Below are 25,874 nucleotides of genomic sequence, written 5' to 3' on the forward strand. Positions count from 1 at the left end.
TTTGCAGCTTTATTTTTTTATGAAACTTTTCACAAGCTCCGTAGGGCACAGAATTTTAATTTCCCCTCATAAAAAGTCACTGATAGTGTTAAATACCAAGTAACCTTGAATAACGACACATGTTTGAGCAAATAATTGAGTACCAATCTGCTTTTTAAAATTACACCATCCTCTAAGACTGGTTTGATTTTAGGGTATTTTTCTAGCTATGAATTTACTGCCAGATACAATTATACTAACAAAACATACATGTCAAAAGTACAACTAAGGATTACTTATGCTGTAAACAAAAAAGCCCAATAACAGCATATTAATCATGTAGTTCTCAGTCTCAAAAAGCCCCTTTTTAACACCCCCCCCTCTAAATATTTTGGGGAAACAAAGTTCAGTTGAAGGTAGATAAACATGCACAATAGGGTGAAAGGGTAACTGACTTTCTGAAGTACACTGTGCAAACCTCAAAAACATAATGTAAGTAATTTGTGCTGTGGTGTGGGAGGTATTTTTTTTAAGATTACAGTATTTTGCTGTCTTTCTACATCTTACTTTGTCTTAACAAAGCAGTTGTGTGATCCTACCACGTAGATCCATCATTATCACAGCAAAACATATTCTAAAACTGAAAAATGTAGGAAAGGAAATTAGTTTGAAGTGATTTTCTGTGAAACGCTAATGTTCAAAAAAAAAGATGTTTTGCATTTTTTCCCAAACATCTTGAGCAGGACATTAAAAAAGGAGTTGTTCGTTTCAGGCGGATTGTGTGGTTCTTGGGGAATTCTGTGCAGAGCCAGGAGCTGGATTTGATGATCTTGATCAGTCCCTTTTAACTCAGTATACTGTATGATTCTATGATTCTGTAAATGTCAAAGTGCATCTAAGGACCAAAATAAATATTCTTTTTCTTGGTGAGAAACAGGTCTTGGTAAAACCCTGAGGGCAGTTGACTCCCTTCTGTACAGCTGAGGCAGTGATAGCTTGTGGGCACTGAGTCAAAAGCCACTGGATGTATTATCCTGCAATACAATTATGATTGAACTTTTTTCACCAGTCAATGAGAGGCAGAGAAAAGGAGGATCTGTAAGCAGCTGGAAATTTCCTTAATCCCATTAAGTGAAGCTCCCTTCTTTAGTCAAAAACAATCACATCCCAAGTGGGATTTTATGATATAAAGCATCTCAAAGCTTGTGGATTTTTTTCCCCAATTCCTTCCAATAAAATAAAGCTGAAGCCCAGAGGGAGGCACGGCAGTGACTCCCCAGCCAGCTGGACAGGAGGCACGGCAGGAAGTCCAGTAAATGCTTCTAAAGTGAGTTAAGGTATGTTCCTGAAACACTAATCTCCCCCTTTCATTCAGAAATCCTCACAGGATAAGCTTTGCTGACTTGACAGGGGAAAAAGGAAAACTTTTTCTTCTTGTAAATACTTGAGCAGAAAGGAAATTTCACAGGGAAAAATGATTGTCATAAACATCATAAATATTTAAGGAGCTTAGTAATATGAAGTGTCTAGAGTTATAGAATCTTTTAAAATACAGAAACTCGAGGTCCCAATCCTCAGCCTTCCAGCTCTTAAAGCTACCTTCCCCCTGTCACTGAGAGAAAAATGTGGGAATTTTTACCTCCTTGAATCATTGCAAAGAAAAACTAGCCCATGACATTCTCATGGCTGGCCACACAGGCACAAAACAATCCTTAAGTGGTCCCTGATTGTATATAAATTCTGTGAGCCCATGTTGTATCAGCGCAGGTTACAGTAATTTCACGAATACAAGCCGCACCAATTTGACCAAAATTTTGGTGGAAACCCGGAAGTGCGGCTAATATTCCGGGGCGGCTAATCTATTAACAAAATTCTAAAAGCTGCCAACACGGAAGTGAGAGCCCGCGGCAGCCCCAAGCCAAGCTGGAGCCCGGCCGGCCCCGGCAGAGGTGGGAAAGCCTGGCAGAGGCGGGGCCAGCAGTGTGGGGGGCGGGCGGCAGAGCCTGAGCCAGCATGGCGGGGGAGCCCGGGAGAACTGGGGCTAGCAGTGCAGGGGAGCATGGCAGAAGCAGGAAGGCCGGCGGGTGGGGCTGCCTGGCAGCGGGGGAAGCCCAGCATAATCGGGGCCAGCAGCGTGGGGGAGCCCGGCGGTGCGGGGGCCTGCAGTGCCGGTCAGGGCGAGGAAACGCGGCGGCGGTGCAGACGGGAGGGGGCGGCCGGCGAGCCTGGTGGCGGCGGCGGCAGCCCTGCCGGCGGGGCGAGCGAAAGCGGCGCTCGCGAAAGCGCCGCCGCTCGCGAAAGCGGCGCGGGGCGAGCGCGGCGCGGGGCGGGCGCGGCGCTCGCGAGGCGCGGCGCGGGGCGAGCGAAAGCGGCAGCGGGGCGAGCGAAAGCGGCAGCGGGGCGGGCGGCGAGCCCGGCGGCAGCAGCCCTGCCAGCCGGGCGAGCGAACGCGGCAGCGGGGCGGTGCTGACGGGAGAGGGGGGCCAGCAAGCCCGGCGGCGGCGGCAGCACCACCCGGCCAGCCCCGCCGAGCCGTGGCGCTGAGCTGGGCCACCCGGCCCCGTCGGCAACCATGAGCGGGCCGAGCCTTCCTGGCCCCGCCCCGAGCCAGTAAAGCCCGCTATGCCGCGATCCTGTTACTAATTGGCCAATTTGTGAAAGCTGCGCACGGATTCTCGCGACGAACGAAAGTGCGGCTAATATTCGGGGTGCGGCTTATCTATTGACAAAGACAGCAACATTGTCGAGGCACCGGGGGTGCGGCTTATAATCCGTGCGGCTTGTATTCGTGAAACTACTGTATACGTTTCATATCTTTTCGGCCACTCTACTCTCATTGTTGGCAAGTGGATGGTATAAACTACCATCTCACTTTTCAACAGGAATTTATTTTTAATGGTCTGGAAAATAATAACAATTGCTTTCAAAGTAGAAATTTGGTTGGAAATAGCATAAGTGAGTGAAATTAACTTTCAAACATTGTTCAAATTGCTTTTCTTCACTCCCTTTCACACACTTTGGTCACTGAAAGCTTTGCACTGGGACTGAATTAACTAGAAATATATTTCTGATCCTGCCAAGATGTCCAGACAGGATAGGGATGAATAGTATCTTTTTCACCTTGGGTAATGACAGAATTTGCCACTGCCCGTAAGGTCTCTCTGGCAGGAATAGAAAGGTCAGCTGTGAAGCCTTCTTTTACACTGAAATGTCATCAGTCAAAGTACTAGGGAAAAAAATGAAGTGAGTTAGGTTCAAGTATTTCCTAAATGCCAAGCTTCACTCCTCTGATAGGCTAGACTGGAAAGATTCATTCATATTCATAGAAAATTATTGAAAGATTCCTCTAAAGTTCTTCACGAAGTGAGAGATCCTAGACCTTTTGATAACATTGAAGGAAATTCTTCTCATGCTATTGGGATCTGCTACAGTTTATATTTCTAGATGTGATGTACACTGCTGCAGTTGAATGTCACAGGTCTTAGAACCTGAAAAAGGCTGTAGTTTCTCTCTTGTTGTTATCAGTTACCTAACGACTCCAAGCAAAAGCTATTCCTATTTGCTTAAGTAGCTATTTTGCAGAGGACATTCGTAGCGCTGGAGAATTCTTAGCTCTGAGAGATGTTTATTCCTTTGGGTTGATCTTATGTTCTGCCTCAGCTAAATGTGCACTCACATCTCTGAAACAGAGCTTCTCCCACAGTGGACAGGGCTAAGGACACTCAGAGTGACTCTCCAGTCTTTCCTTCCAGAGACAAGAGCTAATACTGGCTTCTGCAAGCAACACAGTACTTCCATGCATCTGGAAGTGGAAGAAGCAAATTCATACCTCTGTGTTGCACTGTATCCATGGAAATAGTGTCTGGGGAGTAGAGCCTTTTGACTTGCTCCAAATAACATAGCAGATGATTCTTTGTTGAAATTAAAGATACATCAGATAAAGTTCTGTTCAAGGTCTGGCTACAGTTTTGGTTTCAGGCTTTTTAAAAATCATTTGCATACTTGAAAGGAGAGCAAGCATTAAATTCACAGATGACACCAGGCAGGGAGAACCAGCAAGTGTAACGGAGGACAGGACCAAAACTCAAAATGATCTTGGCAAATTTAAAAAGTGTTCTGATAAGAAAAAGAGAAAGTACAGTGAAGACAAGGTCCTTAGGTTATCAGGTATAAGGAACTGAGCAAATGCAGGATGGAGCATGACTTGCTGGATAGCATTTTGCAGAGACGAGAGCATGGAGAATCCCAAGAAAAACAGAAGTCAGGGACCTAAAATGTCATCTCCTTAGCTGTATAAACAAAAGCATTGTCTACAAAACATAGGAGTATTTCTTTTCTTATTACATTGGTTAGTCCTTGGCTGAATGATTACATCTGATTGCAGGGCAGCATCTCAGAATTGGTGAGTTCTGAATTTTGAAATACTGATACACCTTCCTGGTGCTTCAGAGTGTGCATTGTTCTTCAGATCTCCCCAGCTCCTTTAGGGACACTTTGGTTTTATTTCTCTCACATCCAAGTCATGGTTCTGTGCTGCCAAAGGCAGCTCTGAAGAATGGGCAGGAAAGCAACTGCAAATTTCTATGTTTCAACCTCAGAACCCATGTCACCTATTCAAATAAAGAGGAAATATTCAAGCAGACAATATTTCGCATATTTTTAATATGGCATATGAGATCTGAGGCTTAAACATGGGAAATCCCACATTATAAGGGATGTTTGGCAGCTCCAGTTATTTTTAAAAAGATGTGAATGATCTGAAAAGGGTCCAAAGGAGTGCAGTAAGAATGATTAACTGTCTGCAAAGACTGACAGCCAAAAGAAGGGAAGAATGAGGGAGACAGACATAAGTTTCCGACATGTAAAAAGTTGCTGCTGCAAAAGGAAGGAAGTAATCTGTTTGCCACGTTCATGTTGTATAGGATAAAAACCTAAAAGCTTTATGTGTCACTGAGGGAGGTTTAGGTTAGATGTTAGAAAGTGTTTCTGAACAGGCAGAGAAGTAAAGCATATGAATCATCTTCCGTGGGGAGTGACTTGGGGTCTAGAAAACTGGGCTGAACTGCAGAGACTGAGTGTAGCCTAAGGCAGAAGAATGGCAAGAGCAACCTTGCAGAGTTCTTCCCAGTACTGGAAATGTTCCCAGTACTGCTCATAAGTCTATCAACAGCAGTAGAAAGAGGTAATCAGCTGAGTGGCATTTTTTTAAAGTATAATCTTGAAAAATTCATTAGCTCTTCAAGCAATAGGAAAGTTCCCACAGCAAGCCTTGGAAAGCATGACATTCACCTTTAATGTTGCTTTCTTGAAAACAGTCTTAGTGACCTAATAGTAAGCACAAAATAAATTACTGCATTCAAGTCAAAGTTAAAGATCAAATTTTGACTTCTATTGTCTGCCTTTCTTTACATATTGGCATAATCTACAGAATCAGGGAGTGCAGTACTGTTCCCTATAACATGGTAAGGAACAGAGGGACTTGGGTATTTTTATTGCAGTGTTGACAATGATATTTTTCTTTAGGTATTATCTTGTCCCTAAATCCTTTGCCATGCATCTAGGCAAGAAAAATAGAGATTTCACATTACATGGATTGGTGTGATAACTAACATAACACTACATCATATACATATACAGTAACTTCACGAATACAAGCCGCACTGTTTTGACCAAAATTTTGCTCCCATACCGTGAAAGCGGCTAATATTCAGGTGCGGCCAATATGTGAATAATTTTCTGACATTTTCAACCCTGGGAGCGCAAACCAAGTCAGTGCAAACTGCAAAGTCGAGCTCCTGCCAGTAAAACCCTGCATTTATGCAGTTGTTACAAATTGATACTCTGTTGCACGGCGGGTGGAGCTGCTCTGTGCGGGCAGCACAGGGGGTGGGGAAGGCGGGGCAGCTCCCTCCTGCTGACCCCACGGCTCGGAGGAGGCAGGGGCAGCTCTCTCCTGCTGGCCCCGTGGCCCGGGGGAAGGCGGGGCAGCTCTCTCCTGTTGGCCCCGCGGCTCGGGGGAAGCCGGGCAGCTCTCTCCTGCTTGGCCCCGTGGTTTGGAGGAGGCAGGGGCTCTCTCCTGCTGGCCCCATGGCTCAGAGGAGGCAGGGGCAGCTCTCTCCTGCTGTCCCCGCAGCTCGGGGGGCTCCCGTCCCCGCGTGCCGCCGCCGCAGGAGCAGGCAGGCTCCATCCCCAGCTCCCATCGCCACCGCAGGTGCCGGCGGGCTCTGTGCCCCCCCTGCCACCACCACGGGGCAGCGCCCGGCCGGGGTGACTGAGCCCAGCGGTGGCGGCGGCCGGCCCCAAGCGGTTCTGCTGAGTGGCAGTGCCAAGCTGGGCCACCCAGCCCTGTCGGCAGCCCCGAGCCCTCACGGCCCGAGCCGAGCTAGTAAACCCCACCCTGCCACGGTTCTGTTACTAATTGGCAACTTTGTTGCATGCGGGTCCTCGCTGCGAACACAGAGCGGCTTGTACTCGGGTGCGGCTTATTTATGGACAAAAAACAAAATGTTTGCCAACACCCAGAGATGCGGCTTATACTCAGTGCGGCTTGTATTCGTGAATTTACTGTACATCTATCTATCTGTCTATCTATCGATCTATCTATCTGTCTATCTATCTATCTATCTATCTATCTATCTATCTATCTATATATGGGGGGGGCAGGCGGAGAGAGAGAGAGAGAAACACTCATAACTTTCATATGCCTTAAAGGACTATTTGCTCCATCTGGTTACTGAAGATACTTAAATTTAAGTAAATTTTCTTCAGTATTTTTAGGGTAAGAAGTTCTATTTGCATACAAAATCTCATGAATCCATACGGAGGTTCGAGACCCAATTTACCAAAAGTTCATGACTCTAAGATTGACGTAAGAATAATATACACTAATCAAGGAAGAACTGTCATGGCTATGGTTAACTTATCATTTTAATTATGCTGTATGATACAGCTATGTTAAATAACTTCACTATTGACTAAGCCTTACAGTACAAGCTGTGGTATGATTTTTCTTTAAGATATTAATTTTATCCTGAGACCTGATTTTTTTTCTGACATAGATAATGTTTCCACACTGACGCCTTCATACTCAAAAATTTACTATGTCTGGGCAATCAGAGTTTATGAATTTCTTTATATTTTATTGTATTCCCTTTTTAATATTTGAAGTAACATGAAAAAATGTTTAAATTTCTCACTCCTTCAGTACTTTGTTTCCTTTTAAAACAATACATATTTTTGCAAGCCTAATAAAAGAGAAAATATTCATAAAAGATTATTTTTATGGTCTTCCATTTTCTATATTCAGTCATGTAAAGGTGATATCATTACCCTGTGGGGACTGTGTTTTTCATTTGCAGTGGCACCCCAGGGATAGTATAAGGATGTATTTACATAACCACTGCCCTTAGAAATGTCACAGTATCAGGTTTAACTTACTGAGCAATAAATTCTTACCAGCTTTCAAATCCAAAAGGGGCAGCATGGGATTTACTTTTTATATTACATCTTTAAACATGCTTTTCTTTCTAGGTGATAGAAAAATTACAGTGAAATAGGGAGGGGGGAAAGGAGAAAAACAATCTGACTTATGTTGGGTAAATCTGAAAAGGTGATTTCTTGTTTCTGGCCTGCTAGCCTTGGAGCACATTTTTCTTTGTTTCTCTGCCCAACTTGTGTTGGTGCTTTTGAGATGAGGTAAAGACTCATACACCCCCTACAATGCAGTTTTGGTTTTGGGTGAAGATAGGACCAAAACCAAAACAGAATAGGAACCAATACTGCTGGAAGACACTTTCAGCCAAGTCTTTTGGACTTCCCCCTCAATTCTCTTTTCTTACACCAGATTCTTCTGGCACCAGATGGCTGAGGAAAAGGAACAGTTTGGATCAGCTTTCTCATCCTTCTCTCAAATACTAGTTCAATTTTGAACTAAAGTCTGATTTTACCTTCATAATAGGTTTTATGCACAGCCTAAATTAAATTGCACCTTTAGCTCTGATTGTTCATGCAGATAATCTGTCAGTCAGCCTAGGAAGTATGACCTAGGCACTGAGAAAGTATTGCTTTTCATGGCAGAAGTGAGTTGCAAATTGAAAGTGTTTATATGGCCTTGTCACTGCCCAGTTCTGGCGTCATTACATTTAAAATTGTAAACAAAAGCCTATAAATATTCAATGATACTCTACTGTTAAACTATGCTTTCTACATCCTAATCATCCATTACAAGTAAATACTTATAACTACAAGCTGCTAATTCCCACTGCAGCAGCAGGCAAATCTGAAGCCTCGCCAGTGGGTGGCAAATGTGTTTAACTGGAAATCTGATCTGCCCCTGCTAGGTGACTCCTAGCCTACAATATTTCCTAACTGCTTTCAGCATGTCACTCCCATCAGAGGTCATGCTATAAAGCTTCAGCACTTATACTGCTCAGAAAGGCAGCTCTAATTCACTCATTTGTGGTCCTGGTCTAAGACTTTATTTCTTCCTTTCTCAGCAGAAACCCAAGATCAATACAGTCCAACCCCATGACAAGAACCCTGGCTTCAGGTGCATGATGGCATTATATATCCCTAGAAAGAAGCCCTAAAATACCCATAGCAGTGCAAACAGATCATGACTCAGAGATAAAGGCATGCCAGAATCCTGTACCTGAAGGATGTCCCCAGTGCTCGTCCCCTCCATCTTACCTGCCTGGGAAAAGGAGACTTAAACCAATTCTTTCTGTCCCTTCTTCACCTCCAGAGAGTTGCTGCTGTGACAAAGTCAATGAGAGGGAGGGCAGCAAATAACCATGTTAAAAGAATTTCTGGAGTCTGACAATTCTATTAGACATCTTCCCATTCTTTATTTTATTTCTCTTTGCTTCTATCAATTTATTTGGTACATGAAAACTTTAGCAAAAGCTAAAGGACTCTGTTCTCACTGAATTAAAATACAGGATAAGGAAGTTTAGAAGTTTGCTGAAGCTCTAGGGGCAAAAACACAAAAAAGAAAATACAACTTTTCCTCGTTTATGAGGCACATATATTTAATATTTCTCGTTTCTTAATGTTCTGATATGTTAAAAAATCAGTCATGTCCCAGACCGTTATTGGTCTGTTCTATAATAAAAATGGTTTAACAGCTGGTTACTGTCCTCAGCCAGCTGCATCAGGTGACAGTGCACCACCACCATCTACTGACCAATCGGCTGTACTACCAAGAGAGAAAAGCTCCCACTTGGACCACTTTGGATTTGCAGATTTCAATTCACAAGTTAAAATTCTTGTACTGGGCCCGAGTTTGTCACATGTTGCACATGCCTGACAAGGACAGCAAAGACAGCTAAATTTAGAAGTCTAGAAGGATCATAAAACGAAAAGATTTCAGGGAGCAACTATTTAGGGGTTTTGGGTAATGCTGATCTGCTGCTGGGAAAAGTGCAGATATAGATTATTTGAACAACATTTTGCTCTGACTTACAAGACATGTAAAACTGGTGACCTGATGGTAGGTAACACTGATTAATGTTTCACTGAAAGGATGAAATACTGCTTTTTCTTCCTGCACTTTTACTCATTCTAATGAAAACCATCACCAATATTGTGTAAATTATCTATGACAACTCTCCCAAGGTGTTCAGCTGCCTATGGCCATTTAAAGAGCTCAGTAAAGTAACCCATTGCATTGTATAGGGCACAGACTTGGTTCTTCAGGCTAAGCTTCGAGCATATTTGTTCAGAGGAGCTAAGCTGTCCTCTTGAATTGGACTGTATAAAATAAATATTATTTCAATTTTGTAATTATGAAGGGGATAAATTGGTATCAAATTTCTTAGCTTTAAAGGGATTCTTTTGGTTCGTATTCTTTATAAGTTTTTCTTTTCCTGACCTTTCAAGGTCTCTATGTACTTAGACCAGCTACTCACTTTTTCCACTTTTTTTTAAGAGGCTGCATAGAATCTTTTTCTGCCCCTTTAGCAAAATGACTTTTTTTACTGGAAAAGTTATGGATATTGAAAATTTGATCTGTGTTTCTTATGCTATTGAATCCTTTTGTTCTAATACTTTTATAAACCATGTTGATGTGAATGAGGATTAGCCTGGTAGAATCCAGGTTGTTTAGAAGTGGACAAGAATCCTGGTGGGTAGCTTGTGCAGTATCCACATTCTGCAAAAGGAAATATCAAAAAATACCCAGTAGGAGCACAGGATTTCACATCTTTTCTATCTTGTTGTAAATGTCAGTGCATTGTGAATGAAGACTGGTGCTCAGAGCCATCCTTTCCACTTCAAGTCGACTGCCTTTTGTTGAAGTGTTCCATATGGCTAGCTCTTCAATCCACTTATCTTCTTTTGTCTGCGTGGGTGCAGTTGTGCTGACTTAGAGCAGTAGATAATAAGTCATTATGTTCTGTACTAGTGTTACCTCTGTTTCACTTCACTCTGTGCTCTGAGATGCTCTAACGTCCATGTTTGAGGGCAGTTGCCTTTGATTTACTGTTGAGAATGCCATGCTCACCTCTACACAATAAATAGTGTGGTAATAACAACTTACTCCCAAGGAGCAAGAAATCAGACACTAGGTAATGATCTAGTGGGCTGTCTTGTCTTTAACTGTGATCAAGGGAATTTACAGGTGTTCAGCTGGCCACAGGAGGGCTCTCATATTGTTCCCTAGATTCAGTAAGGAATACAGTGTGAACAAAGACCACATAATTCAGATCAGACAAAGTCTGTCTTCTCCCAGATTACTCAGAGTTTATGAAAAATGAAGGTTTTTATAGTTCTTAAACAAAGCCCTTCCATTAGGGATAAGACCAGCTGGGACCATTAGGCCATATTACAGAATCTGAAACCATTGTTCCCAACATTTTCATAGTTGAAACTCCCTGCAACCACCTTCTCCACTTTCCCAGTCCCTAGACTTCATCTTTGTCTGGTCCTTTCCACTTCTGTTTTACTCCTTGTACATTCCCTCATTTTAATGTCTTTTAATGGCAATAGCAGGGAGGTCATGGTAATTTTCCCAGCAGGGTTTGCTAGCCTGGACTCCAGTTACAGCCATTCTTAGCCTCTGGTGCCATTATGCTGAAGCACACCTCAGTGACTGGAAAGTAAGGACATGAGCTGAAAGATTGTACCAATGTGCTTTTGTTTTGTCAAGCTGTTTTTGCTGAATGCGTGGTATTTGTGTGCCTTTGCACAGTATAGAAATTTTAAAAGAATTATATTAACTCCAGAGGCAGAATAGAATTATTTTACTCAGTTAATACTTTCTTTGTATGTTTATGTATATATATTTACCTACCATGCACAAGTACAGTTCTATACCTATGTTATATATTTATGTCTTGATATATGTCTACATTTCATTTTACAAAATGTATAGAAAGATTGAAAAAGAAAAATTTTTCATGGTGGCATTGTAAACACATAAATGCTTTTCATGGAAAGGAAATTCAAGAAAAGTATGCTTAAATTTTACAACTTCTGTCTTAGTCCTACTGGATTTCCATTTTCAGTAGTTGATGTGTATCCGCATGCATATGCATGCATTCATGGTTAAACCTAATATTTGAAGAAATTCAGTTTCCTACAGTGAACACATCATTAGTTTTCATCAGCCTGAGTCCTTCATTTTAATAGGAATTGTGTGTCTAAATATTCCTGCGAACACTGTGCCTGATGGAGGTACTGAAATCCTTCAATGCAAAGCGAGCACACGTCAAAAGCAGGCTGGCAAGTGCTAGGCCAGTCTGAAGCAGAAGCAGACAAATTCAGTGTATATTTTGACAGATTAACTTCTGGGACTAGTCTGAGTCACTCTCATGCTGAAATAATGTCCCTACTACCAGGTCAAATGCAGGGAGAGCTTCTTGAGCATCTCTCTCTGCAAGCATGTGATCCACTTAGGGGTCTGACTATTTTTCTTGGGTCCAACCCATTTGGGTCTTCATTTTAATTTTCTCAAGCTTTATAAAATCACATCACCATAAGATACAAGTAGTGAGCTCACCTCTCATTTTTTGGATTTCCCCAGAAAAGCTACGTTCATTGTGCTCTGCAGAACACATTGCAATGAAAGCCTTTATTTACATAAATCTTTTCAGTTGAAAGCAGAAACTGCCATCATCCTAGATTTTGTGACACAGTACTTCTGTACTCTGTTTGATAGCCATACCACCTTTGCCAATAAGTGATCTCAATAAATTTTCCCAGATTCTGTCTCCCATATTCCTTTTCAGTGTACAGAGATGTAAGAGAAACAGAGTAGTCTTCGTGTCCTTGGGTCTTCCATTGCAGGGATAGCCTGGCTTTTATCTATGCACATTATTCCACAATTCCACACTCAGCAGACCCATAAGTTTCTTCCAACCTGGGGGGAAAAAATCACATTTTTGGATATCTTGTTAGTCTCTATCCTGTCTACCCAACATAAGGTCACATATGCTCTTGCCTTAGTTTTCTCTGTTCTGGATGCAGGAGTTGATAATATTTTTTTTCTTTTATTTCTTTTTTAAAAATTTTTATTAATTTTTAATTTATAGAAGGCATACATTCAACAGGACAACAGTTCCTGGAGCATCCTGAGTTGTATGAGCATTTAGTGAATGTTCCTCAGGAAGCAACACAGGTTTGGTGTAAAATTAAAGTGGGTAATCCATAATCAAGTAGGCATACGGTGTGTCAGCATGGTGGGAAACATCAACAGATGAGGCAAAGCCTGTGAGCCAAGCTAAGTGGAATGGCCTGGGAAAACCAGAGGTTTGCTGTTTTACCTAGAAGCCGCTGATCTCTGCTTCAGTGAACAGCAGCAGCTTGTTGCTCACAGGAGTTTGCTCCAGCAACTACCCACTTTGCTCTTCCCAGAGCCAGCCTGCTCACATGAGTGTTCAAAGGATTCAGAATGCCAGAGACAAAAACATTTCACAACACTTCAGCTTCCATCTCCTGAGGCTTGTGCCTCTTGAAGAAGCCTCAATTTTTTCTTAAGTAGTCATGAGACAAGTCTGTTCTATTTCTGATGAATTACAATGCCTGGTCTTATTCACTCATGAGACAAATAATACAGTCCTGCCCATCATTTCAGTATTTCACATTTCACTGTGTTTTCCACTAGTTAAGCTCTGTCTTTTCCAGATGATGATTAATTTAGGCAACCATCTGCAGATGATCCTTCTCTCATTCCTGCTCCCCTTCCTTGAAAATCTGTGTCTATTTCAGATATACAGTCCTCCAAAAAGTTGCGAAGAGATGGTTCTCAGATAGCAACTGACATGAAAACTACTCTCCTATCTTTTAAATGCCATTTGATAAAAATTTCAACAGATGTTCAGTTCTAATACATCTGTAATCAACAGCACAGATATCAGGTTTAATTAGAAGTATGATCTACTGTATATCAAGAATAATACAAACTTACTGTGGAGAGTATCACAGTTAAAACAGACTATTCAGCCATGGAATAGAATAGAATAGCATAGAATAGCATAGAATAGCATAGAATAGAATAGAATAGAATAGAATAGAATAGAATAGAATAGAATAGAATAGAATAGAATAGAATAGAATAGAATAGAATATCCTGAGTTGGAAGGGACCCACAAGGATGATCAAGTTCAACTCCTGTTGCTGCACAGGACCAAGAATCATACCATATACCTACACCATGCTCTGGACAAACAACATGAAAAATGAAAAGAAGAGAACAGGGCAGAGTTCTGTGCAATTCTAATAGGTATACAGGAAATACAAGGGAATATATGCAAACCCTGACCTGGAGAAATTCTGGCACAAGTGTATAAATTCCAGTATGGTAATTAACTTCCTGGCTGAATCTAGATTACATGAAATGTTCTGTCTCAGTGCACTCTGAAGAGAAAAACCATGGGCCAAAAAAAAGAAAGAAAAAGAGAGCAAGAGAGAGAGATGAGTATTTAAATTGTCTTTTAGTCTGGAGGTAAACACCCTTTGTTTTTAATCCTATCATTTGTATTTTAAATGCATAGAGAAAGATCTGCTATCTCCTTTTCATAAAAGCAAGGACTAAGTTAATTTTCTCCTAAACTCTGGCATAGAGAACACAATCATCTCTTCTTCCCCCAGCTGACAAAAACATTTGTATTGTTAATCAGTCCTTCGGTCACCTTCCTCCAATAGGTTTCTGACATTGTCTTCGTTCCTTCCCTGCCAGATGCTCCTTTGACGCTTTGCTTCATATAGAAACTCGTTTCTGCTGCTTCCCCACTTCGTACTATGCACAGAGAACAAGTGCATTCCAGGTTTCAGGGGCAACCTGAAAACAGCAGGACTGTGATTACCTTTACTTTCAAGTACAAAGGTTGCAGGGAATGATAAAAATCTTAAGGATATTGGATTTGGCTTTTGGTTATTTCCAAAATACTGGAAGACTGCAGGACAAGGAAAAAAGCACAACTACACCAAAATGCTTCCTGAGACATTTGAACATCATGGGACCCCTAAGATTCAGAATAGCAGCAAATAAACCATCAGAGCCATTTATAAGCATAAACACGTGTGAAAACCCAAGCAGTTTCCACATAGTAATATTGTAGATTTTAATTACTTGTCACACGAAACATCTTGGTTGCAAACTCTGAGCTTGAGTTAAGTGACAGAAGCAAAACAAAAACATTACAAAATGCATTATATAAATTGTTCTGGGAGGGACAGTGCTTAGCACTCACTAATTCAAACCTGGGCCCCTGGGAGTTAAGAAACTCCTTGTATTTGCTGGCACAGCTGTAGCTGTCGAAGGGATTACTAAGGCGTGATGGGATGTGTGTGGCAGTCAGATGTAGCAGAACTGAGAAAAAAGTCATCTGAGAAAAATTATATCAATAAGTGCCACAATGTTTTGGGGTTTTTAACTAGGTAGTTGCAATATTCCCAAAATTATTTCCAGTAAGAACTGGTGGCGTAATATGGTGAAATGAATACACGAAATATTTTAAAAATCGAGCATTTTAGATAGAGTTGCACTTGATGATCCTTGTGGGTCCCTTCCAACTTAGGATATCCTATTCTAGTCTATTCTGGAACAGAGGTATTCGCAAATTGCCGATAACTTTGAGCTATTTTAAAACTGCTGCATAATGGCATTTGGGAAAAAAAGCCCCTGAGCTTTAAAAATGGCAAGTCTCCACCTCTTACGAAGAAACAATGATTCATACTGATGCAGCATTGTCTGTGTGACTCAGCAGGTGTATTAACACCAACCAAAGATAAAGGATGGGTTCTGATTAGTAAAAAAATCCCCATTCCTCAATTTAGATTAAGGGAGGAAAGAGGTTGAAGTAGGAAGGTGAGAGTACCTGTAGTAATAGAGATTTTGTAAAACTTCTTGAACAAGACTATGGCAGTAGCTATGGCAAAGTTCAGAAATATAACCTGGTGTAAATGCATGAGATAAAACAACTGGGAGAAAAGACAAAGAAAAAAGCAAGTGCTGTTAAGAAGTTTGGGTGAAAAGGAACAATAATGAGGTTTTAAATGGTAAAGAAAATTCACGGTTTTTGAGTAAAAGGTTATAATTTCCAATTGTAAAACTAATATCCTTGAAATTGAAGTTTGAAGTAAATAGAATTTGGAGCAGAAAGATAAATTAGATGGTTAATATAGGCAGTAGCCAAAACCATGAGAATAAGTGAAGTGTCCTGGATGACAGGAGATGTGAGAGCAGAGGTAACAGGCATAGAAGAAGACAGAGAAGATGGAGACAGAGAAAGACATAATTGACTTTAGAACTTCAGAGAAAATATTTTTTAAATCTTAGTAAGATTATGTCTTCTGAGACCAATGTTTGCCAGTTTTGTATTGATTTATAAAGTGGTTTCTTTTTGTTTTCCCCTCAAAGATTTTAGTCCAGGACTTGTAATGACAGCTCAAAGCCATTAAGCAAGACTCTTTTGCATTTTATTTTTGCTGATTCAAATGAACTTTCATCAGGAGGCACAAGGAAGCACAAGCACTCACAAACTCTGTGAACAGAGCTGTGCCTGGATGGATGTTCGTGTTGCTGCTGACTTCCACAAGAGCTGTACTGCTGTGCTGGCCTCCGGGAGAGAACTGAGAGCAACGGTGTGACTTGGTGGTGAGGAGCTCACATCTAAACTGCTTTGAGTGTATTTCATCAAACTGATTAAACAGAGAGGGAAGGCTCCTAGGTTTAGTTATTAAGAGCTTTAGGGAAGACAGTGGTTTTAGTAAGGCTTTATACCAAAATATACTTTAGAAAGCTTATATTTTACTGGTATGTTTTGTTGTCACTTGGTGTAGCATAAAGAAAGTTTGGTTTGTTTTAATCTGACTTTTTTTTCTTGTATAATAAGAGCTTTGTGGCAGCTCAGACTATAATGTAAATAATATCCAGCAGAGCTGAAATGGAACCTTCCGAAAAAGTTTCAGGTTCACCTAGCTGATATCCAAATGACAGACATCCTTTCATCTGAATGGGGCCATAAATAACAGAAAAGTGCAAAGAAGGATTTTAATGCTGAATAACAAGTTTCTCTCAATTATAGTCTATGCTAACCTTATAATAATCATTAGTATGAATGTTGTCACCTTTTCTTATTTTATTCAGAATTTTGTTATGTTGGTGTTCTTACTAAATTCTTAACTCCCAGAGTCAAGGATTCATCTGGGACTCTCAGATGTTTTTGTGTATTTTAAATTTATCTTTCTGAAATGCAGGAAAATCTGGAAAACAGAACTACCTTAGAGTTTGAAAAACCACCTTGCCTGTCACAAAATGTTCTGATATCTCCCTTAGCTCTCAAAAGCTCCAGAGACCCCACACAACCCTTCCTTCATCCTTCCTTCATCCTTCCTTCATCCTTCCTTCCTGTCCCCAAACCAACTGACTCCTCGGTCATCCTTTCATCCCTGCTTCAGATCTCCCAGTCCCTTCTCAATTGCTGAGCCTGGCTCCCAAAACCCTCATATTAACTTCAAGACTCCTTACTAGCTTTTCCTCTGCAACCTTCATACAATGCTTACAGACTTTTTTTTTTTAATCTCAGCCTAGTCCTATTCTGGCATCTCTCATAAGATAAATATAATTTTATTTAATACAGAAATAGGGTAGTAAAAGCTAATTTTGGCTCTAATAAATATTGAAATCTCTAGCTGGTCCACATCCAGTTGTCTACTAAGGGATTTAGTGTGCAGTCAGGTATGGGGATGTATTTCACACATAACTGTTTCACACTGGCTTCCCTATGTAAACAAGTACTTGGGTCTTGCTGAGCCAAACATTTTTTTCCCTTATGAGCAGTAGTTGAGTTTCATATTAATAGCACAGCATGTGTATGTCAATATTGAAATGATTTGAGATCTTCAGGGTGAAAGGCATTTATGCCAAAGACAGCATTATGTTTTGGTATCCATGCTCAGCATGGCTACAACTAAAACAACAGTAGTACTCAATCACTGCTATATTTCCCAAAAGGATATGAAATATTTGTTGTCGTGGTCATAAAACTTTGCTTTTTCTTTGAAAGATCCAGTACTAAATAGCTTCTATAATGTTCGTGTAATCTGTAGCTGGCTCAATTTACCAGGAGCACTGCAAAATAATCTACAGGGCTTTATAACTGATGTTCATTTTTTTGTTTGTTTGTTTTAGATTTAGGTTTTTGTGATCTTCCATATGTAAAGTAACTTGTGCACTGGTAAACAAGGACTCTTCTAGAAATTATAAAAGTACTTCAAAGCAATTCTCAAACGCAGACACTGCTACTGCCAACCAGAAAGACTAGATAACAGCCTGCTAGAGCTGTCTTTATCATAAATATTTGCACCTTCTGGTTCACTGAATTCACTTGCTCTATATGAAATAGTTAACTATTAATCCTCTGTTATTGATTTGTCGCTGGCTGTCTGAGCACTGCTCTCATAACTTCTATCAGTCTATGTGGAAATAATACCACCAGAAATACAGTAGTAAACTTTGTGAGAAAGAACAGAAAAGAACTAATTAGCCCAACTTTTTGCTTAAGCATATCGAACATACCTTTCAAGGCTGTCTGACTATTGTAGAATTAAAAATTGGAAATTTTAACTGTAAGCCTACCTGCAAACTAATCCATGAAGTCTCCAAGGCAGTCATTGAATGTGTCAGTCTACTAATGATTGGTACAGAGAGCCTCATTAATAGGTTATACACTTAGAACTCGTGTTCTAAGTATGTTAGTACTTGAATAGTCGACTAATTGAAAATGTGTTTGCATAATTTAAAATATAATTTACGTATATTGTTTGTTCAATGTAAAAATGTACTGTGTGTTGCATCAGCATGGACTGGACAAATAGGAAATGCTGCAGAAGGGAAAAGTACCCATCTTGGGTTAGGAATAGGCCCAGCCATCTAGTTGCCACTGCACCTCCAGTGCTAGGGCTCAACTATTCTTTCTGAATAGAAATCACAGAATGATTAAGGTTGGAAGGAGCTTCTGGAAGTCACCTGGTCCAACCTGCCTCTTAGGAAGGTCCTCATAGAGCCAATTTCCCAGGATTTTGTCCAGATGGCTTTTGAATATATCCATGGATGGAGACTCCACAACCTCTCTGGGCAGCCTGTGTCAGTTCTCAATCACTCTCACAATAAAAGTAGTTCCTGACGGTCAGAGGGAATCACCTACATTTGTTTGTGCCCATTGCCTCTGGTGCTGTCACTGGTCACAACCAACAGAAGCCTGGCTCCATACTCTTTGCACCCTCCCTCCAGGTATTTATACACATTGATCAGATTCCTTCTGAGCCTCTTCTTCTCCAGGCTGACCAGCTCCAGCTCTCTCAGCCTTTCTTCATAGGAGAGATGCTCCAGTCCCTTTATCATCTTCATGACCTTTTGGTGGGCTCTCCCCAGTGTGTCTGTGTCTCTCCTGGACTAAGGAGTTCAGAACTGGACACAGCACTCCAGGTGTGGCCTCACCAGTGCTGAGTAGAGGAAAGGGATCACCTCTCTTGATCTGCTTGGCCATGCTTTGAATGAAGCCTAGGATACCATTCTTGGCTCTAAGAGCACTCTGCTGGCTCATGTATGACCCAAATTAGAACTAAGCTGTCACTACAGCCTGACTTAGGTAATTTTACTGTATTAATGTTATTTATTAACACTTCTCCTGTGCTGTTTACTCAGGTTGCAGTAAATTGTTTCCTTTTTTCCTTAAGGGTGTCCAGGCAATGGGTGTCAGCTAACAGGGCATGGAAATGTGACTGGGGTTCAAAGAGGATTTGAACTGAGCTATAAGATATCAACAGTCCCTTGTATCACAGGGAATTTTCATCCAGGAATCAATAGCATTACCAGTATGTCAGTGTTAGATGCTTCAGTGCTCACTGGGGTAACAAAGAAAAGATCATTTCAATAGAAGCTATTTGGAGGAATAGCTCAGTTGCATTACATAAATAGCAGCATTTATGAGTGTTACCATGTAATTATATAGATAAATTTAGCCTTTTCAGGTAAGAAGCAAGCCCCATGTGCCCAGCATAGTTTCATCTGGGCTGAAATACAGAGAAATGCGGGCAGTGCACGGTACTACGCACAGCTTGGGTTTTCCAAATCTGAGCTCAGAGGTCCAGCTGTACCTTGGGCTGCATCACAAGAAGTGACCAGGAGGGTGAGGGAGGGAGGTGATTCTGCCCTCTCCTCTCATGGGACCTTGCCTGTAGTACAGTGAACAGCCCTGGAGCCCCCAGATAAGGAGTCCAGAAGAGAGGTATGAAGATGATCACAGGACTGCAACACCTCTCCGATAAAGACAGGCTGAGAGAGCTGGGGTGGTTCAGCTGGAAAAGAGAAGGCTCTGGAAAAACCATATAACCTTCCAGTATCTAAAGGGAACTGCTAGAGAGAGGTGGAGAAGGACTTTTTCCAAGGGAGAATGGCTTTAAACGAAAGAGGGCAGGTTTAGATGAGGTAGCAGGAGGAAATTCTTCACTGTGAGCATGGTGGGACACTGGAACAGGTTGCCCAGGGAAGTTTTGGATGCCCCATCCCTGCAAGTATTCAAAGCTGATCGGATGAGACTTTAAGCAACCTGTGGAAGGTGTCCCTGCTTATGCAGGGGAATTGAAACTAAATGATCTTTAAGGTCCCTTCCAGGCCAAACCATTTGAAAATTCTGTGATTTCTCTGTGCAGTATCTCATTTCTTTCCAGCCTTAGTCGTTATGTGTTATCCACTGAGGTTGCAAGAGTTGTTGTATCTCTTTGGTTTTTGTGAAAATAATACAACTATATTCAGGAGAATGCATTTTCCTCTTTGTAAGAAAATGATCTACCTTTCCTTATGGACAGAAATATGTTTTATATAAGTTTCTAGCTCTGAGCTCATTCTATGTATGCTATTTAAGTTCATGAACACCCAGAGAAAGGGAAATGGGGTCTTTTAAAAAAGAGCTATATTATTTGCCACATGGCTGACCTCCTTTTTTTAGGAACAAGCTGTCTCACAGTTAAGACATGCCATGAGTTTACAATATTGAAATCTTTGTTTATGACAAGCAGGAGTAAGATCACATGATCTGCATTTATTCATTTGGTCTTCTCTGTGAACTGAATAGCCTTTTTGTACTTAGTTTTCTTATGGGACTGAACTTTACAAATAAATCCTCCAAATTCTTGGGATAAAGTTGCAGTGTCTACACAGTATTTATCAACTCTCAGAAAATGTATTTGAAAACAGAAAAACCAAAGTGAAATCTGTTGTAATCAACTGGAGTGACTCTGAAAATGATCTGTTAAATTAGTTTTAACACTCATGGGGTACCAGAATTTCATAAAAGTCATAAAATAAACATGTGTAGCATGTAGCTACTCTGGTCAAATACTGAAATGGCAAAATAAACAATTGTACTGCTTTCTAAAAATCAATCTATATCGCACCACGTTTTCATTGGAAGATTTTATTTAAAAATAGATTTATAAATAAATCTTGAAACTTTAAGACACCTCAGTGAGAGAGAAAAATTTGTAGGTATACAAACTTCAGTCTTAGAGGCCAACTGAAGCGCTGGCAGTGTTTGGGAGCAGATCGTGGGAAATCCGTGAGGCAGTGGGGCAAAGGCTTTGCTTTGCACAGCTGTGTAAAGACTTGCCATAATAGTGTCTGGAGCAGCAATCTCCGTGCTGGAGGAAACATGAGCAGCGCCTGTTCTCCCTCCCTGAGGACGCGTAATGCTCAGCAGAGACCGGGAAGGGAGGAGTGACTGCTGTGCCCTTGCGTTCTGCCTCCTCTGGCCTGAAGGCAAGCAAGCCGAGAGATGCTCTTAGGGAAGATGCAAACCACCCCAGTGAGAGAGCCCCCAGGGAAGTACCCTGTCCCCGGCAGAATGTCCCCAGTGCTATGCTTGCCGTGCTCCGCACGGGGCGGGGCGGGAGGAACCGTGCCTGGTCTCAGCCCTCACTGCCACGATTTCCAACCCAGAGTTCACCGTTCCTGTGCAGTTTGCTATAGCATTTTTTAAAACTATTTTGTATTCAAACCAATAGACGGGTGAATTTGCTATTGCTTTGTGGTTGGTTGGTTGGTTTTGTTTTTAAAATTTGCTTTAAATACTCCAGCAGCGGCAGGGGCCCGGCCGGAGGTCACGCGTGGCAGCGGGGCCGGGGGGGACCCTACGACCCGACACGTCCCAGCCGTGCGAGAGCAGGTCACCGCGCCCGCCTTCCGCCTCGTCCCTCCCGCTGGCTGCGGTGGGAGGCGAGCGGGGCCGGCACGGCTGGGGAGGCCATTTTGCAGCCGTTCCGGGAGGGAGAGCGGGCGGCGGGCGCGGCCGGGCGGGACCCGGTCCCCGCGGCAGGTGAGCGCGGTGGCGGCGGCGGGCGCGGGGCCGGGCCGGGCTGCCCCGCGGGACACGCGGCCGCTCCGGGCGGGCCGGGGGCGGCACCGGCGCTGCCGGGGAGCCCCGCGGCGGGGCAGGGCGGGGCGCGGGCGGCAGGGGGCGCTGCGCCGCCGGGCGAGAGCAGGGCAGGGGGTGCCGCCAAGGGTTAAGGGACGGGCGGGGAGCCCGGGCCGCTCCCGCGGGGCGAGCGGAGGACGAACGGGAGCGGATTTAAAGAATAAACCGGGGCGGACACGCAGTGGGGCCGCTAAGGTCTCCCGCCTCCCTTTCCTTCCCCCTCGCCTCCGCCGCTCGCCCGCCCGGGGGGACGGCGCGGGACGCGGAGCCGGGGCGCAGCGGCGGGACGACAATGCAGCAGGCGGAGAAAGCAGGAGGGGCAGCGCACGGCAACATGGAGGGAGGCGCGGAGCGGGCCAGCCCCTGATGCGGCTCTTTCTCCTCCTCCTCCGAGCAGCGGCTCCGGCGGCGATTCTCTCCCTGGCGGCGGCTGGCGGCGGCGGGTGGAAATGAGCAGGTCGGCGGCGCTTCTCCTCTGCCTGCTGGGCTGCAACGTGTGGAAGGCGGTGACCAAAACCTTAGGGGCACCCGAGGCGGCTCAAGGTCGGTGCGGGATGGGCGGCGGGACCGGCCCGCTTTGTGCGGCGGTTCCCGGGGCGGCGGGGGCTGCATTGTGCGGGGGGCCGGACCGAGGGTACGGCGGGGAAGCGGGTCGGTGATGTGAGACCTCTCCCGGCTTCCACCAGCCGTCGCAGACCCCGCAGCCCAGAGAAGCGGAGGCAGCCCCGCGGCTGGGGAGCTTTTGTTACTGGCAGGAGCAGGGGCTGCGCTGGCCTCATTGTGCTGCCCCCTCCGTTCTTCCCTCCGTCCCTCGGCGCCGCCGGAGCTGTTGCATTGCGTCCTTTTCCCCCGGGTTCCCCTCTCCTCGCCGTACCCGCTGCAGGGCCCGACGCGGCGGTGAGAGGCGGGTGGGGGGCACCGGCGGCCGCAGGCCGTGCGGGGCCGCCGGGCTGGGGTTCGCCCCCTGGGCTGACGGCGCGGCTCGGCTGCGGCCCCGGGACGTTTCCGGGCCTCCTCCGGCCTTTTGTTCGGCTCGGTGGCTCCCGCCGGCCGGGCGGGGTCTGTCACCGCTGCCCCTGGGCAGCCGGGCTCAGACGCTCCCCGGCCGGGCAGGGTCGTTCTCCGCTCTCGCCCGGGCGGGCGGACAAGCCGCAGCGAGCCAATGCCCGAGCGCCCCGGGGGCAGCTGGAGCAGCTCCTGATGCTGCTGTGCCGGGCTGCGGGTCCTGCCCGGGGCTGTGCAGCCCTGATGTTCACCTGTGCCGTGGCGTGGCAGCCCCTCGGCCGGCGGGGTGCACCTGCCCTCCAGCCCTCCCCCGTCTGGAGTCTCGGCGAGTGGGGGAGACGCTGTCGTGCCCTTCTCGCCCTTGGCCTTGCGTTTGGTGGCAGGAGGGCAACCCCTCCGTCGGGCTCCGACAGGGATGCTGCATCGCGCCTGCCGGGACCACGGGTATGTCAGGATGCAGAAAACTTGTGTACATAGGGGTACAAAACATGTTAGAAGGAAATGCATCCTCCCCTGTGGTCAGCGTTGCCCTTGTGGCGTGTATTGTCAAATGGCTAAATGTGTCATCTGGGATGAGCGATCACACACCGGCTGAGCCTTCATGTCAGCAGGCTGGCAGCATCCTTCCTGCTGCGCTCGGGTGGATGTGTACCCTGTGAAGGGTATGCTTCTGTCCTGTGTCCTCAGAGCTTTCCTTATCTTACACGTCTGTCGCCATCAGTGAGCGATGCCATCTGCAAGAAATAAAACATTAAAAGTAACCTTTTTGATTTCCTTCTATCATGGTTGTATTTAGGTACACTAAATAGAATCTGGGTGGGCATGTGTTCAAACACAGAGTAGTCAAACGGCAAAAGCGTCTTGCAGGAAAACCTACCACCCCAGGCAATCTGGCATCAAATGTAATACCAGTTTCTGCCTTTATTAAAGGACAACAAAAATAGCTGTTCTGTAACAAGAACCACTAACTAAAACTCAAAGGCCACTAAACTCAGGTTATACTAAGTTTATTGATAAGCATGCCGGAAAATCAGAGCTGTGTGTGGCCCATGAAGCTAGCACTTCAGATACCAAGGTAATATCAAAATCTACTATAATTTTTGTATCATATGGAAAATCTCCTTCACGTAATGAAAGTGGTAAGGTATTGGCAAAATTAGTGCCTTTCATCTGCCCTGTTGAACTTGTCTTCTTTTATCAAGCTCAATTCAGATGGTATGGAAAGGCTTGTCTGTAGCTGCTACATCCACATCAAGACTGATGGCTGATTATTTGAGTAATAACAGCTATGTCAGTGAGTTGAGAACATATTTTTCAAAATAGAAATGTCTAATTTTGTCTTCCATGTAAGAATATCTGAGTTTTCATAATACCACTTTCCAAAGCCCAGTCTTTACTCTTTGCTCATGTGCATTGGTACAAGGGGATGCATAGAGCTGATGTCATATCAAAATGTATTCTGCTTTTTAATTACCACCTCCTTACTGTGAATCTTTTTTTTCAAAGTTTATGTGATGCCAGCTTGTAGCCTTGAATAACTTTCTGAACATCAAATGTGATGATTTTCTGGGGAAAAGAGTTTTGGCGCCAGGTACATTCCCAGATTGTATACACATACCAGAGTAAATGGTTGTAAAACCTAAACTAGCTGGTTTTCCCTCTTACCCTTTAGTACCATGGTCACTGTTGTAGCTGCAAGTAAAGGGCCATTGCCAAAGTTCAGGGATGTTTGCAGATGGCAGTCCTTCCCTTTGTGGCTGTGAATGGACTCATTAAAAACCAAGTGATTGAAATAGAGGTTAGAGAGCCAGAAGGTGCCATTAGGGAATAATTGCTTCAGCTGCAGTATTTATTGTTGGACAGGTTACATGACACTAGGGTGGAGAACCCTCCTCATGGTGGGACAGATCAAACGAGACTTAGTTAAGATGTTCCATGTCTGTGTTAACAAACCAAATAAATAGGTCTTGAATCCGGAGCTTTTTGAAGGTGGGATTTGTAGTCAGTGTTCCCTTTAAGGAAGGGATGAGGAGGGATGCTTTGCATCAAGCATTTCTCTCCTTCGTTGGTCTCAGACATATGTTCAGACAGTCCCAGCTTCAAATTCTCCTCAGCCAGACTGATTACGTAATTTGTGAATATGGAAGTGCTGGTTATTAAGCTCTGCACTTAGCACTGTATTTAGAAAATTGAATGACTTTTTATGCAGATCTCTTGTGGTCTCTGAAGGTCACAGAGGTACCCTCTAAGTTTCAGTAACTTTCTCGCTTTAATAGTGTAAAATTCTCAGATGAGTTGTTCACTTTTGTCAACGGCAGAAGTTGGAGCCCCAGCAGTGAGGCTGTTAGATGTCCATGGAGATACCCTTTAGAACCTTTACCTCTGTAACTTCTCTCAAGTATGTAAAAGCTGACAGGTATTTCAGATGAGTACTAAATTATGGTTTTGTGGGGTTTTTGTTTGGTTTTGGTTTTGTTTGTTTTTTTAATTGTTCTGACAGGTATTCCAGAACTTCAGTTTCTTTTAGTGCTGAAATGAATGTGTGCAAATTTTAAAACAAACAAACAAACCCCCAAACTAACCCCTAAGCTGAATTCCTATTGGCACTGGTGATTTGTTTGGTGAGTACACAAAATACACAGTGCACGTTTTTCACATGAATAGTCTTACATAAAACCTAACAACAGACCCCTGGTAAGTAGGAATTAAGAGTTATATGAAGTTGTAACATTAACCAAGGGAGAGTGTAAGCATAATCAGAGTAATTTTGGAAGGGATTAAATTTCTTTATTGCTGTAAACTTTACTTCTTAGTAGAAGATGAGGATCATTCATTTGTAGCTGCTACAGAGGTCTTTTTAGAGAAATCCTAGAATATTCTAGGATTTTATTGCCAGAATCTGGCATTATTTTTGTCTGCTGCAGTGTTGTACTAGTTTTAACTGGTATTTCAGTTAGTCTTCCTATTTTATTAGTT

At 43.5% G+C, this 25,874-nt stretch overlaps 1 protein-coding gene across 1 annotated transcript in view; it reads left to right on the plus strand.

Annotated features, from left to right (window-relative positions):
- Positions 1-21,980: 21,980 nt before the first annotated feature.
- LOC117002430 (protein FAM171A1-like) overlaps positions 21,981-25,874 on the plus strand; it is a 95,833-nt gene continuing 91,939 nt past the window's right edge. The window contains 1 exon segment of the mRNA XM_033071541.2: positions 21,981-22,436. Coding sequence (XP_032927432.1) covers positions 22,343-22,436 — 94 coding nt within the window. The 5' untranslated portion in view covers positions 21,981-22,342.

The sequence above is a fragment of the Catharus ustulatus genome, chromosome 1, assembly GCF_009819885.2.
Source record: "Catharus ustulatus isolate bCatUst1 chromosome 1, bCatUst1.pri.v2, whole genome shotgun sequence".
Taxonomy (NCBI): Eukaryota; Metazoa; Chordata; class Aves; order Passeriformes; family Turdidae; genus Catharus; species Catharus ustulatus.